The following is a 16,247-nucleotide window of genomic DNA, read 5'->3' as shown; positions in this document are numbered from 1 at the left end:
AAAAAAAAAAAAAATCACTTAGGTTCGCTAGGAAGGATCTCTACATCTGAGCCTTCCTGAGAGGTCTGCTGCTTTAAGATGGCGGCTGTTTACTAACGCATATAGTCCTTAAAACATGTTGCCAATGCAGCCCTGTCTGTCATTTGCATCTAGTTCTATAATATGTGATATCTACCGTATCATGTGGGCGTAGTTTGTAGGCTATGGCTACAGTCAGGTATTATTGGAGCCACCTAGCATCGCGTTTGCAACGGCGTCTTCCCCACTCCTGCTCTGCTCTCTCAACTCCGTGAGTCCGTCTCTCTCAGACTTTTTTTATTCAACCAACTTAGTAACGCATAGTAACGCACGCCTTTCCCGCCTCAGTAACGGTAACGGCGTTGCCAAGATGAGAAAAGTAATTCATTAGATTACTCATTACTGAAAAAAATAACGCCCTTAGTAACGCCGTTATATTCTAACACCGTTATTAACAACACTGCCAACGACAGCCCCAAAACATCGCTGCTGTAAAGGAGATCTGCTTGGAGGAATGGGCCAAAATACCAGCAACAGTGTGTGAAAAGCTTGTGAAGAGTTACAGAAAACGTTTGGCCTCCGTTATTGCCAACAAAGGGTACATAACAAAGTATTGAGATGAAGTTATGGTGTGGACCAAATACTTATTTTCCACCATGATTTGCAAATAAATTCTTTAAAAATCAAACAATGTGATTTTCTGGGGGGTTTTCCACATTCTGTCTCTCATGGTTGAGGTTTACCCATGTTGACAATTACAGGCTAATATTTTCAAGTCGGAGAACTTGCACAATTGGTGGTTGACTAAATACTTATTTGCCCCACTGTATATGCTATTTAGTTTATATTAGGTGGGCTAGTGTAATACAAACAGTCAAATAGTAAATACGAAAAAAGATATTATTCCCTTCATTGAGAACGATCTTGAAGATCTTGATGTGAGATGTTAAGCCAGAAAAAAACTAGTGTTGATAAACACTGCCAGGTGCCAACTGAGGGAAAAAAAAGCATATGCTTGAATTTGAATAAGACTCAATCTGCTTTATAACTAATTTGCCTACACGGTAATGTGTTGTCTTCAGTGATTGGACAGAACTTTGTGAAAAGTCCTGAAACATGCAAATGCGTGCAAATTGATTCGCTTGCTACAGTGGATGGGAGAAGACCTTTTTTCCAAGTCAACAAAGCTCAACTGTTCGTAGGTATGATCATGTTGTACTGTATAATGTGTTGTTTGATATTAACTGGCTTTGTTGATGTTTGTTTTGTATCTCTTGGTCGATGTTTTTATTTGAGCAGGTGAACTGCATGCAACATGGAGTACACATTTCGAGCCGTAACTCACACTCCTGGAATTATAATCTGGAGAATTGAGGTACTTGTGCAGTTTCTTATATTGATGTGTCAGTACTTTTGTTATGAAATGATGGAAAACAAACATTCTCCCCTTGTGAACCAGAAAATGTTGCTTGTTCAAGTCCCTGAGAAGTCATGTGGACACTTTTATGAGGGGGACTGCTATCTTCTTCTCTATGTAAGTACAAATTGAAGTAAAGTGTGAAGTGCTGAGATGGAAAACGAAGCGGCTAAATGCTGTTTTGGGGTCAATGGATGTCTCTTTAATATCCAGACCCAGAAGGTAAAAAGCTCTCTGCACTACGACATCCATTTTTGGATCGGTTCAGAGTCATCTCAGGATGAACAAGGCGCCGCAGCAGTGTATGCGACACAGTTGGACGACTTTTTGGGTTCTACGCCGGTCCAGCACCGAGAAGTTCAGGACCATGAATCTGAGGTTTTTAAGGGTTATTTCAAACAGGGAATAATGTGAGTAATAGTTTAAATCGGGGAAATTTAAACTAGATTATCTCAGCCGTGACCACAATGTGTTATCAATTGTAGTTACAAGAAAGGTGGGGTCGCATCAGGTATGCGACACACTGAAATCAACACCTACGGTGTAAAGCGACTGCTTCATGTCAAAGGGAGGAAACGAGCGGTCGCCAAGGAGGTGAGGCGGGATTTCAGGGCGGTTATGTAAAACCGGTGCACAGAGCACCTTGTGTATACGTTGCTGCTCCTCCGACTCGTTTCAGGTGGCGCTGAGCTGGAAAAGCTTCAACCTCGGAGACGTGTTTTTATTGGACATCGGTAAGACCATCATCCAGTGGAATGGACCGCACAGCAACAAACAGGAAAGATTAAAAGTAAGACGAGTGTGAGCACATGACATTGTGCTTCCTCTACATAAGCATCCTCCAACACTTAAGTTGCAATATTTTTTTTTTTTAATAAGTAGGAGTAATTGGTGTACTTTCCAGTAGAAATGACTGCATTAGCGTATGAATTTATTGTGAAAAATACCAGAGGTTGTGGCTGTTTGTAGACAATTTAGTAACAAAGGAAACATTGTGTAATAAAGCAAGAACTCATTTATAGGTCATTTAAAGTGCGTACGACAGGAGAAAAAAAGGCTTAAATAGGATTATTATGTGAATTTGTTAGGTTTTGTGTTTGTTTTCTCCTAGTGTGACTTGTCCCTGTGATTGCCCATTGATTTCACCTGATGTGCCTTCTCCTAGACTATCCTCCTGTGCTCACCTGTTCCTTGTTGTCTCGTTACCCCTTGTCTGCTTGTGTGTATATAAACTCCCATTTTCTGTTCACTCCTTGTTGCGTCATTGTCAATGTCTGTCTGTCTCAAAGTCAAGACCTCTCCAAGCCTTCGTGTACCAGTCCCTCCGTTTAAGTTTTGTTTAGAACCTTGCCTTTTGATCCCCAGTCCTTTTGTTTGTACTTTGTGCTTTTGTTAGTTATAATTAAAACCATTTTTTGAGTTCTCTGCCACCTGCCTTGCGTTGTTGTTTCCTTGCATTTGGGTCCACACAACCTGCCTGCCCGGGCGCTCCCTGACAGAATTAGAATCATATTTTGAGATGATTCGACAATATACAACAATTTAGCAAAGCGCAAATGACGAGAAATTAGTCTTTTAATCTGCCGGTTAGCCACGCCTACCACTAAAGAACCCACTCACCAACGTCACACAATGACGTGTCGCTGTATCCGGCCACCATATTGTCCGTCATTGTTTATTGTCAATGGTTTCAATTTGTCGTGCAATTTATAGTGCAATTCATGGAAGCCCTGGTGCTTTCAGACGCTGTAAACTCATTGGATGAGTTGCATAAAAGGCGTTATGTGGAAAAGCTTCGGTCGATCCATTCGCCAGATCCATATTTGATGCCTAAATCGATATTTTTCGACCCGCTGTCTTTGCCGTCTCTGCCTGACATCTGCTATCCTGATATTTAGAACTATCTTGTCCACAGAAACTCAGCGTATTCTCACGAAAGTTTAAAAAACTTTAACAGCAGCACTCTAAGCAACATTACCCCCGTGTGACCCTTTACTTCCAATTTTCTAAAATGGCGACAATCAATAAAAAAAAAAGTTGACTGCGATGGCCGACGCTTCAAGGATAGGTGGATATTGGACTATTTCTTCAATAGAATACGCAACAACTGTGTCTGCCTCATTTACAAAGAGACATTCGCTGTTTTCAAAGAGTTCGATGTGACGCGATAATACCCAACAAGACACGCTAACATGTACATTACAGGGAAGATACGTAGCGAGAAATTAAAGCAACTTGAAGCTAGTTTAATTTCACAGCAGCAGTATTTCGCAAGAGCCCGAGTGTTGAAAGAGAACGCCACAAAGATGAGATTGTTGAAATTATGAATTAAAAAAATAATAATAAAGCAAATGTGACACACAGAAGGGCTTGCTAAAATTTGTTTAAATATATTGTTCTATGTAAATCAGCCAGGGTAGCCCCCCGCACTTTTACCACACCAAATCTGGCCCCATTTGCAAAAGGTTTGGACACACCTGTTTAACTGATGATCCGTAGACGAGGCCAGCTTCTTTCACTTGGTACCAGCTAAATATTATTCAAAAAATAATGATGGTGGAAGAAATAAGCATCTTGAATTCGAAACTGTATGTTGTCGGCGATTAGCCTCGCAATGATCTTAATTGTGGTTGTCAGCCCAAAACCCTCTAAATATATATTAAATGCATCTTACCAGATATAAAATGACTACTACATAATCTGTGGTGATCGTTTGGTGCCCAGTTTTCTCGTCGAATTGCAGCAGTCCATCTCGCTCTCCTCTCCGGGTCTCTCGGAATATGGTAGAACTTCAAGTCTCTGCGTCTATCGTCTCTGTTACTGCAACCAACCGCCACACACGCCTTCACCATTTTGATTATTAATGTTAACGAGCAGAAAAGCACGCCATAATAGGAGGAATTTACATAGCGGTAATGCGTAAACAAGACGAAGTGACGGACAATATGGCGCGGAGGCGTGGTTGTGACGTCATGTGAGTGGGGTCTATAGGGCTCTAGCGTCCTCAACAGGTGGATGAGGTCAGCGGAGTCACGATTTCATCTGACTTAGTATGCATCCCCATTGAGGAGGAATTATTCACAATGAGGAAAACGCGACAAAGAGAGCCACAAAATGTCATTGTTTCAGTCTCTCTACCAGGGGAGAAAGTGGCTAGAATTTCTTGCCGGAACTCCCCGACATGAAGTTCGCCACGGAGCCAGAAATTTTATTGATTTATTTATTTATTCATTTTCATTTTTGGGGTGGACAAACCTTATAAAACTACAGAAATGCAAAGAAAACTGTTTTGGCACAGTTATTTCTATAACACATACAAAAACTGATTTTCATTCAAAATTTATTTTTTCAATGATTTGCAAAATAAAAGGTAACAAAAACAGCAATAACCTCCATCCCCTAGTTTTTTATTTTTCCTCATTTCCTCCCATACTTAATTCCAAATCTCAATTTTAACTAATTAAGAACATAAGATGTCTATTAAAATTGAAGTTAATGTAAACATTTACTTTTGCTTTCTTTCTTTGTTTTAATATTAAAGATATAAGTAACATACATTCAGAAAAATAAGTACAAATGACTTATATTATGCAGAGTGAAATGGAATATATTTTGAAAATCGCGCAAACATTGACTTTTTTTTTTTTTAAATCATAAGGAAATGACTAAGTAACCTAACATAAATGAACAAATATAAGTCCAAAGTGCACATTGGCACTAAGATGTTCTAAACCTCCCCATCAGAGGAAATAAAACTAAATATGATAAATAAGCCTCCTCAACTCTTTCCTTGCTCTTAAAGATTTGATCCATTTTCCGTTGCATTGCCCTTTTTTGTCGCATCAATTCAACAAAACATTTTTTTTTTTGTTCCAGAAAACATGCAAATTTGAACCAATCAGAGCTACAGTAACTACACTCAAAAAATGAATCAGGCAGGTTGTAAAGTTTACTAAAAGACAGTGTGCATTTTCAGCAAGAAACCATCATGCTTCCAAGGTTAGCATGACTGAATCATGTAGTCTCTACATAAACATGAACAGTGAATGAGGAGCTTGATTAGATATTGTTGATGCAACATAATGTTAATGTGGCTTTCCAACTAATTGCAATAGTCTTGTGATTTCTTGCGAGATTTAAAAGTAGGATTGCCAACTCCCTGAAAAAGTAAGGGACACCTCATTGGTACCGTCACCATTGAATTGTTATTTTGTATGTGAAAAGAGATTGTTTATTAGATGGGACTTTGAAAGGCAAAGGCCCAGCTAGAAAAATTCCTCAACTTTATTTTTCATGTTTCATTTTTAATGGGAAACATTTTCCCTTCATTTTCAATGACAGGAAAACAGGTGGTTGTGATTTTTGACCACTTACCATTACAGCCCATTGACATTGAAGTGGCGCTTAAGTAAGTCAATACCACTGACAGCTATGTACGTCCATGCCATTGACTATCATGAATGTTGCTACTATTGATGCCAATGTACTGGGTTCCATTGAGGCATCTATAAATTGATGCCATTGACGGCCATTTACGTTAAAATTAGGGCTGTTAAACGATTAAAATTTTTAATCGAGTTAATCACGGCTTAGAAATGAATTCATCGTAATTAATCGCAATTCAAACCATCTCTAAAATATGCCATATTTTTCTGTAAATTACTGTTGGAATGGAAAGATAAGACAATACGGATATATACATTCAACATACTGTACACAAGTACTGTATTGGTTTATTATAACAATAAAGCCACAAGATGGCATTAACATTATTAACATTCTTTCTGTGAAAGGGATCCACGGATAGATTGTTAAAGGATAAATGTGAGTTTGTATATTGTGACTAAATATTGCCATGTAGTGTATTTGTTGAGCTTTCAGTAAAAGATAATGTAGTGACAAAACTGTTCTGCCCAAATTCATGATGGGAAGTGGGTAACCATGACTGTGTGTAGTGGCTGCAAATACTATATCGTCTCTGTGTTGTGCACAATGTAGGGTGTTAAGAAAAAGAGAAATTCCTGTTAGTCTTCCCCACATTGCTCGCCTCAATAGTTGGTATTGTTGTGGAAGACACGTCAAAGCTTTAGATAAATAAAAGCTCGGTTCAAACGAATGCCTGCATCCACTCCACTCACTTGTCACTGCCTCTTAACTCTATATATGCGTAGAACGGCGCCATTGTAGTCTGTTTGCGGCAATGCATGATTGGGTCGTTCCGTGCATGCGTTAAATATTTTAACGTGATCAATTAAAAAAAATTAATTACCGCCCGTTAACACGATAAATTTGACAGCCGTAGTTGTGCCTTATGTTGGTTCAACATGTGTGTTTTATGTTAAAAGAACACAATTGCTTAATACTGAAGGAAAGCAATTTAATCAGGTGCAAATTATGTATTTCTTTAATGTCGGTTCAACATGTATTTTGGGGTCAACATGAGTGCCTTATGTTGGCTCAACAAGAGTGCGTTATGGTCGCGCTACATAAGTGCCTAATGTTGGCGAGACGTGTGCTTTATGTTAAAAGGACACAATTGCTAAATGCTGAAGCAAAGCAATATTATCAGGTGCAAATTCTTTCCATAAATTTTTTATGTCAGTTCAACACCCCATTTTTTTGAGTGTATGTCTGCTGATGACGTATCGGTATGTCAGCCAATTGAACGGATAAATGAGTCCAGGCGCTTTGATTTGCATTCGCACATTGACGTGACTCATCGTCAGACTCAGATAACTGCAGCAGATGGGGAAACCTCCATGCTGTCTGTTAAATAAAATAATAAATATCGGTGGAAACATATTACGCTACACAAGCACTTTATTATGCTTGTTGTAAACATTTGTGTATGTAAATCTGATGTTGGTGGATTGTTTTCTTCTTGGAGATGAAATGCATGTGTGGCAGCTCAGCATTAAAAAAAATTTTTTTTGTACATTTGCCGTCATATTTTTGGAATCAAAGCACCATGTACCAGAACAGCATTCCGACCCTGAATTTTATACCGGAACTGTGTTCCGGGCCTGAATCTTATACCGGAACTGCGTTCCTGACCGTTCAGGCCCACTTTCACCCATGCTCTCTACTCCAATATTTTTACAGGATATCCTTTTTATCCAAGCATTTTTCCCCAAGAGCTAAATAAATGGCTTGAGAAGGACCAGTCAGCCCGTTGAGGGGGAATTATTCAGAACGAGGAAAACGTGAGAGAGAGCCGCAAAATGTCTTTGTTTCAGTCTCTCTACTCCAATATTTTTACAGGATATTCTTTTTATCCTAGTATTTTTCTCCAATAGATAAATAAATGGCATGGTCATGACAAATAACAGTCTTGTGCTAAATGGAATATGAAGTAATAGAAATGCATTTATTCAAGACAACATGGTCAAAACTGTTGACTTCACCTTTACTGTCGCACCTCCCGAACGATACTTTATGCCACCTAAATCGGGCTTATGTCATTTCCCTTCCCCGGCTTCGGAGAATGTAAACAATCCAAGAGGCGTGACAGCTAGCTGACATGCTAACCCGAACCGAGTGATGTTTCAAAGTCTTCGAAGTGGCAAATCACACATAACTAGCCCAGATCATTTCACATGACGACTGGGTTGTCGATTGTCTTTGCTGATTGGCAAACCGCCTGGCGGAGAGCAAATAACAGCTCGTTCCCTTGCTACTACGGACAGGAGAGCTCGCTGGGAAGCAGCTGGACAATGTTGCTAATGTGTATGAGGAGAGATATAAGTGTTAACTACTTTCAAAACTACAAGTGTTCAAAATATTACTACATTATTAACCAAATAGCCGCTAGTAATCACTGTGCAAGAGACAGGTACTAAATATTGTTGTGTATTACTATGTAAATTGTTAGACAATTACTGAGCAGCATACTACAGTTATTACACAAACACGCCATTACACGGTTATTTCTGAAGTTTGACACAGATACAATAGTCTTTAGCTGTAAAGGTACTCTCCAGTCATTATTGTAAAATGACTGATTATTTAATACTATTTACTAACTGCATGATTTCATATCTACATAATTATAACACTTATTTCTGCCTTTCAACAGTACATAAACACTAACAGCGTTATAACACAGATATACATTTAGTAATTAATAAAGATGTGGGTCCGATCACATCATTTTCAAAGTATCGGAATAGGCCAAAAAATATCGGACATGCCTTTTTTTAATATATATATATTTTTTATTTAAATCGTTTTCAAATTGTATTTAACGTTACAGACAAAATGTCTTACACTCATCCAGAGTAGTTTTGGCTTAAAGTAGGGCTATCAAATTTATTGCGTTAACGGCGGTAATTAATTTTTTAAAATAATCACGTTAAATAAGTAACGCATGCGCTGCACGACCCACTCACGCATTGTCGCATTCAATCTATAAAGACACCGTTTTACCTATAGATAGCGCTAAAAGGCAGCGTATAATGAGTAGAGAGAATTTTGACAGCCTTTGGAGCCATTTTTTATGTGGCTAAAGCCTTACCTCTCTCAGCAATTAAGAATAACGTGGTAGGCAATGTGGGGAAGAAAGGTAGTAGTTGATAATTTTCCTAACACCCTATGTTCTTTCCCAATGCAGAGAAGATATATCAATTGGTGCCCCGACGCACAGTCATGGTTGCACTTCCCATCATGCATTTGGGCAGAGGTTAAATGGCTGCAGTATCATTTACTGAAAGCTCAACAAATACACTAGATGGCAATATTTAGTCACAATATACAAAGTCACATTTATCCTTTAAGAATTACAAGTCTTACTATCTGTGGATCCCTCTCACGGAAAGAATGTTAATAATGTAAATGCCAACTTGAGGATTTATTGTCATAATAAACAAATACAGTACTTATGTACTGTATGTTGAATGTATATATTCGTCCGAGTTTTATTCATTTTTTTCTTAATACATTGCCAAAATGTATATGATCGGGAAAAATTATCGGGAATGATTGGAATTAAATCGGGAGCAAAAAACAAAGCAATCGGATCGGGAAATATCGGGATCGGCAGATATTCAAACTAAAACGATCGGGATCGGATCGGGAGCAAAAAAACATGATCGGAACAACCCTAGTAATTAATATTGAATGTAAATCAGTTGGCAAATAATTGGTGGTGAATCAATTTTAATTTGTAGTAACGGTAGTAATAATGTTCTAGGAAAGTAGTAATTACTGTATAACACAATCCCTAAGTAGTAATTACTATTTTGTAATGGAAGTTATCTAATGAATAGTACATGCAACTACAACATGATTTACACAGAAATGTTCTTCAATGTTTCACCACACATGAAAACACTTCTAGAAGCTAATTGTGCAACAGCACGAGTAGACAGTCACATTAAGACTGTGAAATCATGGCAGCAGCGGTTGTCTTGACGCCCTCAGGGTATGCTGCTGGCCAAAGACATCCGAGACAGAGAGCGAGGAGGCCGGGCGGAGATCAAGGTGATCGAGGGCGATTCGGAGGACAGCTCTGCTGACGTCATGGAGATGATGACTCATGTTCTTGGTGAGAGATGCATCGATTTGGCAGAGGGTCCTCTTGATGAACCCCTGAACCAGGAACAAGTTGGGAAACTCACTCTTTACCAGTAAGCTCTCCCACTACAAGAACACTGGAATTAATTATTCTCCTAGACTGTGTGCGTGAGGATTCCTCTTTCTGTGCAATTTATCCAGAGTGTCAGATGTTAAAGGGCAGATGAAAGTCATAGAGGTGGCGAGAAGACCACTGGTTCAAGAACTGCTCAACAATCACGTGAGTCACTTTATATTTATTTATTTTTCAATTTTATAGGTCCGTAGAGTCTTAAGCCTGAGTTATGCTCCCGCGTTGCGGTGACGGCGCAGTAACTGCAGCGTCATTCGACATTCGATGGTTCTCTGGCCAGATGACGCGTTGCTCTGTAGTGGCGTTATGTTTGTACGGTTTTGGGGCATGCTTGTTGACTTCCTCTAGTCTAGTTTAACGGAGAAAAAGTAAAAATGCAAGATGGAACGTTTGAATGTGTATCTTCAGCTCATCGACACTGAATAAATGTTGATCATACAAATGTTGAGGCGCAGGCGACCAGTGTTGTTAATAACGGCGTTACAATATAACGGCGTTATTTTTTTCAGTAGTGGGTAATCTAATTGATTACTTTTCTCATCTTGGCAACGCCGTTACCGTTACTGAGGACGGAAAGGCATGCGTTACTATGCGTTACTATATTGGTCAAAAAGTCTGAGGGAGACTGACTCACCGAGACTACAGAGCAGAGCAGGAGTGTGGAGGAGGCAAGAAAGTTGTGACGCCGAACAAACGCGATGCTAGGTAGCTCCAATAATACATGTTGTTGCCGATAGCCTTCAAACTACGCCCGCATGTTATGGTAGATATGGTAGACATGGTAGATATCACATGTACTGTATATAGATATAACTAGATGCAAAATGACAGACACTAAATGCGTTAGTAGACAGCCGCCATCTTGAAGCAGTAGACTTTTTAGGATGGCTCTGTTGTAGAGAACCTTCCTAGCAAACCTAAGTAACTTTTTATCTAAAATACTTCTAAATCGGCAAAATCTTGACTTGAATCTATCTTTAAATGATGAAACAGTTTTAAAACTCGTATGTCGAAAGTAGAGAGAAGGGAACTAATGCAATAATGGGAGCAATTCTAACAACTTTTAACAGTTGATTCAGGGTAAAGAGTAAATTAGGGTAAAGAACTGGGCTCGGGCCAATTGTACCAAAAACCTTCACAAAAAACTTCACATAGTGTGGCCAATGTTTTTTTTTTTTTATTGAGGAAAAAAAAAAAAAGTAATTATCACCAATTACTTTGCCAAGTAACTAATTACTCTTACATTCAGGTAATTGAGTTACTAACGCAATTAGTTTTTGGGAGAAGTAATTTGTAACTATAATTAATTACTTTTTTTCAGTAAGATTAACAACACTGCAGGCGACACAGAAGACTGTTTCGAGGCGGTCTGTCCAACTTTAAATGTCGCATAGAGAGTTCTAGCCTCGGGTGGAAACCAGCTAGCTGTGGCTGCTAGCTTCAAACTGGCGTCGAGCACTGCGTCCAGCCCGATTTGTTTGCAGTGTTCTACAACCAGCCAGTTGGAAGCCATAGCAGATTTCTGGCGTCTATGGAACTTCCCAAACTGCGTTGGAAGCCTTGATGTTAACATTATCATAAAAGCACCGAAGCACTCTCAATCAGTGATGATGTATCGTGTGTTAACTGTCTGTTGTTGAAAATTAAACATCAAAACAATTCTTTCGGCACCAAACCTGTGCTTTATGCTTCATATACTTGAAGTGTGACACGTAAATAAGTCAGAGACTCACAGCAAACTTAAGTACAGAATATATGATGAAGTGCACCAACCAAAAATACGACATAAAGTGATAAAAAGCTGGCACTTTTTGGCCGACTGGGCAGACCCGGCGGCATGGGCGGGCATTAGGGGCCGTGCCCGCCCTGAGGGACAGCTGTGCCCGCCCTAGCTCGATTAAACTGTACTGTGTAATTTTTTTTTTTTTTAAATCTTCCACAAAAACACACACACGGGGAGAATGAACCCTATATTCCAGTGTTTTTCAATCGATTGTGCCGCCGCCGCGAGAAATTATCCAATGTCGCTTTTTTTTAACATCGTCGGGCAAAGTTGCAGTAGGAAGGAAGGAATGTGGAAAAAGTTCTCGGTTGTGTGCAGATGAGTCGTGTTGCTTTCAAGAACTGCTCGGATTTCTAGCCGTCAGCCACCTTGCTCTCAGTAACAATGTGGACCCCAGCACTTCTACTGTTCATTATTTGACTCGTCAAGTGTCGATATATACAAAAGTGTCCTTTCCATTTTATCCATATGTGACGACCGTTAATCCTCCCTCTTTGTTTTATTCCAACACATTATCGAGGACAGCTAGGTGGGAGATACCTAGAAATCCGAGCAGTTCTTGAACGCGACACGAGCGGCTATCTAGCGCCATGGCGCCATACAAGCTTAAAGTCATCTCCAAATGAACCCCCGTCGCTTCAGAACAAGTCGATGGATTATTTTGTACGCCTTCGTGAAAACACAGAGAAATGGGCAACTTTTTTGAGGAAAACTACAAAGGTAAATAAGAACGCCCTGAAAGCCAGTTACTTTGTTGCTAAATCCCAAAAGTCCCAAACTGTGGCAGAGACGTTAATACTACCTGTCTGCAAAGCCATTGTCAGCGAGACGACCAGCCCTGATGTGCTTAAATGCATTGCTCAAGTCCCCTGTCTGATAGTTTTTCAAGCCTAATTGCTAAACGTTTCACACTGAGTAAGTATAAATACTGAGAAATTATTTTATAATTAAATATACTATACAGAAAGTAATTTTGGAACATTTTGGTGTGGTGTGCCGCGAGATTTTTTCCAACGTAAAAACGTCCCGTGACTCAGAAAAGGTTGAAAAACACTGCTCTAGTCATCCTATCTTGATCTGTCGTCACAATCAGAGCAGCGAATGTAGGCAATTTCTAGCCAATCACAGATAAGGGGGGCGCGTGAAATGCCCAACGGGAACGCTTATTTATAACGCTTTATTGAGCGTTTATTTGATTTATTTGTTTATTTATTTTATTGTTGAGCGCCCACACGTCACTCGTACAGCTTTTTCTTACCATTCGATGGACATGGAAACGACTTTCTTATACCGTGAATATATGTATTATTTTACTCTGCTGGAACTAAATGTCATAACTGTGTGATTGTCATTGAGATATGGTCGTGAAAACCTGTAGACTAATACATTTCTGTTCAAAGATGGTTATGTGGCCCAGTCCACGATTTGTTAGTAAAATAAAGTACTAGTATTTTGTCTAATTTATTTATTTAAAATTGATTTTACAGTCGTAAATCCATTACTGTAACGAGTCCATGAAAACATTTGATGTTTTCACCTCAATAAAGCGTTATAAATAAGCGTTCCCATCAGGGGGGACATTTCACGTGGGGCGGCTATTTTTCGGCACAACACCTGCCATTGTGTACTGCGATTGGATAGGGATAGCTCCGGTTACAGAAATGGCGACTGAGCGGCTCCTCCGTTGCTAATTCAAATTGGAATGGACATCCATGTTTTTTTTTTCAAGAAACTAAAGACGAACTCTAGCCATGACAAAGACGCGGCCGAAAGTCAACATGAAGGGATAGCGCTGCCACCTCCTGCAGTTTCACTGACTGACACTATCATCAGAAAATATAACGGGTAAAAACGCCACTGTTACGGCTAAATTTACATTGAAGAAGTGTGCCCCCCCCAAAAAATGTAATGCCCCCCCTGTAATTTCTTTCTGCAGCCGGGTCTGCGACTGGGTCGCCGCTTCGTGTGGCCACTCGATTCCGAACACACACGTCTCGGTGGTTCTTCCATGTTATCCAATCACTGACCTTGCCATTTGGCAATCTTTATGATGTCTTGACAAGACTTGCTCTTCGATGATACTCCCGTCGGCTTGGTCCATTTTTGCGTGTAGAAAAATAATGTTTGATTCTATTCTACAATGGTTATGATTTCGCGCTGAACAGGAAACAACAGTCTGAGCAGACCAATCACAGTCCATTTCCGCCATGACATATGCGTCGACGAGGGTCCTGTTAGGCGAAAACTGGCATTCATTTCGCTTGGGTTTATTCTTCCAAAACACGTTTTTAGCTCGTTATCATCTTGTCATCGTCAGGAAAAATTTGTTAGTTGACGAAATATTTTCATTAAGTGTCATCGTTGATGAAAACAGCACTGTGTAGGAAATAGAAATTATAATATAGAAAACTAATATAATCCATATGTGTACAGGACTGCTACATCTTGGACCAATGTGGCTCAAAGGTCTTTGTATGGAAAGGGAAGAAGGCGAATAAAGCTGAGAGACAGATGGCCATAACCAGAGCTATGGTGGTGACATATCCAGACGTATTGCTCTATATATGTGATAACGCACAATCACTTTGTGACTAAACTTTTTAGGAGTTTATCGAGGCGAAAAATTATCCCGGGACAACAAATGTGGAGGTAATGAATGACGGCGCTGAGTCGGCTCTCTTCAAACAGCTGTTCCAGACGTGGACTGTTAAGGACCAAACTCAAGGCCTGGGGAAAGTGCACACAAAGGGGAGAGTTGGTACGTGTAACACAGTCTGTAAAATGACTAAATAAGGCTTCAACTATGATAAAAGAATGTGAATTATTCATGCATTCTTTTCTTTACATCTTTCTTTTAGCTACAGTGACACAAGAGAAATTTGATGTATCACTTTTGCACGTGATGCCAGAGATTGCAGCGCAAGAAAGGATTGTGGATGATGGCTCAGGTGAAGTGGAGGTATATATACGTACTCCAAAACACAAACTACTTGTGTATTTGTATCTAGAGTTGTCCGATATTCTCGAGTAGCTGATAATATCGACCAATAAGGCATTTTAAAATGATACTGGATAAATTTGACATCGGTTATGGGCCAATATGAATGTTGCCTTCAATGTGAATGCAGAAGCCTTCTGCCTTTGTACAAGGGCTAGTCACAGCTTGAAGTTGTGCTTATTGACCATTAGATGTCTCCAAACTTAGGCTAGGTTCATACCGCAGGTCTTAATGCACAAATCTGATTTTTTTCGTGTTTTTACGACTCGAGTGAGGCATTAACTTGACGGTCTGAACGGGACAGGTTGCATAAAAATGGACCATTTCAAATCCAATCCAGGTCACTTTCGTATGTAGTTAAAATCCCATCTGGGCCTCATTTTTCCAGAATGTGGCTGCGGTCTGAACTGTCAAGTTTCTCAAATCGGAATTCATTTAGCAATTACGTCAGCAAAGAGCGAGAGAGCGTAGTGTACAGACTAGCGTTAGTGTCTAGATTGAACTCAGCTTTTAGGGAAGAGGTGGGCTTGACAACAGTCATTAAAAAAATGAAATTGGGGGAAATATAATAATAATAATAATAATAACGCATGCACACGGTCAGTGCATGCGTTCTATCAATCCATATACAGTGGGGCAAATAAGCATTTAGTCACCCACTAATTGTGCAAGTTCTCCCACTTGAAAATATTAGCGAGGCCTGTAATTGTCAACATGGGTAAACCTCAGCCATGAGAGACAAAATGTGGGGAAAAAAAACAGAAAATCACATTGTTTGATTTTTAAAGAATTTATTTGCAAATCATGGAAAATACGTATTTGGTCAATACCAAAAGTTCATCTCATTACTTTGTTATGTACCCTTTGTTGGCAATAACGGAGGCCAAATGTTTTCTGTAACTCTTCACAAGCTTTTCACACACTGTTGCTGGTATTTTGGCCCATTCCTCCATGCAGATCTCCTCTAGAGCAGTGATGTTTTGGGGCTGTCGTTGGGCAACACTGACTTTCAACTCCCCCCACAGATTTTCTATAGGGTTGAGATCTGGAGACTGGCTAGGCCACTCCAGGACCTTGAAATGCTTCTTACGAAGCCACTCCTTTGTTGCCCTGGCTGTGTGTTTGGCATCGTCATGCTGAAAGACCCAGCCACGTCTCATCTTCAATGCCCTTGCTGATGGAAGGATATTTTCACTCAAAATCTCTCGATACATAGCCCCATTCATTCTTTCCTTCACACAGATCAGTCGTCCTGGTCCCTTTACAGAAAAACAGCCCCAAAGCATGATGTTTCCACCCCCATGCTTCACAGTGGGTATGGTGTTCTTCGGATGCAATTCAGTATTCTTTCTCTTCCAGATACGAGAACCTGTGTTTCTACTAAAAG

The 16,247-nt window shown here is 39.8% G+C and overlaps 2 protein-coding genes across 3 annotated transcripts in view; one reads left to right on the top strand and one right to left on the bottom strand.

Moving 5' to 3' along the window:
- olfml3b (olfactomedin-like 3b) overlaps positions 1 to 16,247 on the bottom strand; it is a 51,673-nt gene that overhangs the window by 15,037 nt on the left and 20,389 nt on the right. The window lies entirely within an intron of this gene.
- Positions 1 to 16,247, top strand: part of avil (advillin) — a 31,884-nt gene that overhangs the window by 5,346 nt on the left and 10,291 nt on the right. For both annotated transcript variants that reach the window (XM_057846679.1, XM_057846680.1), the window contains exons 2-12: positions 1,101 to 1,220; positions 1,318 to 1,393; positions 1,478 to 1,552; positions 1,649 to 1,845; positions 1,921 to 2,029; positions 2,115 to 2,225; positions 9,854 to 10,059; positions 10,148 to 10,226; positions 14,296 to 14,394; positions 14,467 to 14,620; positions 14,721 to 14,821. In XM_057846679.1, the coding sequence (XP_057702662.1) occupies positions 1,334 to 1,393; positions 1,478 to 1,552; positions 1,649 to 1,845; positions 1,921 to 2,029; positions 2,115 to 2,225; positions 9,854 to 10,059; positions 10,148 to 10,226; positions 14,296 to 14,394; positions 14,467 to 14,620; positions 14,721 to 14,821 (1,191 nt within the window). In that variant the 5' untranslated portion in view covers positions 1,101 to 1,220; positions 1,318 to 1,333. The remainder of the gene's footprint in view (positions 1 to 1,100; positions 1,221 to 1,317; positions 1,394 to 1,477; positions 1,553 to 1,648; positions 1,846 to 1,920; positions 2,030 to 2,114; positions 2,226 to 9,853; positions 10,060 to 10,147; positions 10,227 to 14,295; positions 14,395 to 14,466; positions 14,621 to 14,720; positions 14,822 to 16,247) is intronic.

Source organism: Corythoichthys intestinalis, chromosome 9 (assembly GCF_030265065.1).
Source record: "Corythoichthys intestinalis isolate RoL2023-P3 chromosome 9, ASM3026506v1, whole genome shotgun sequence".
NCBI classification, from domain to species: Eukaryota; Metazoa; Chordata; class Actinopteri; order Syngnathiformes; family Syngnathidae; genus Corythoichthys; species Corythoichthys intestinalis.
Note: the sequence above shows the minus strand (reverse complement) of the source record. Positions and strands in the feature narration are given on the sequence as shown.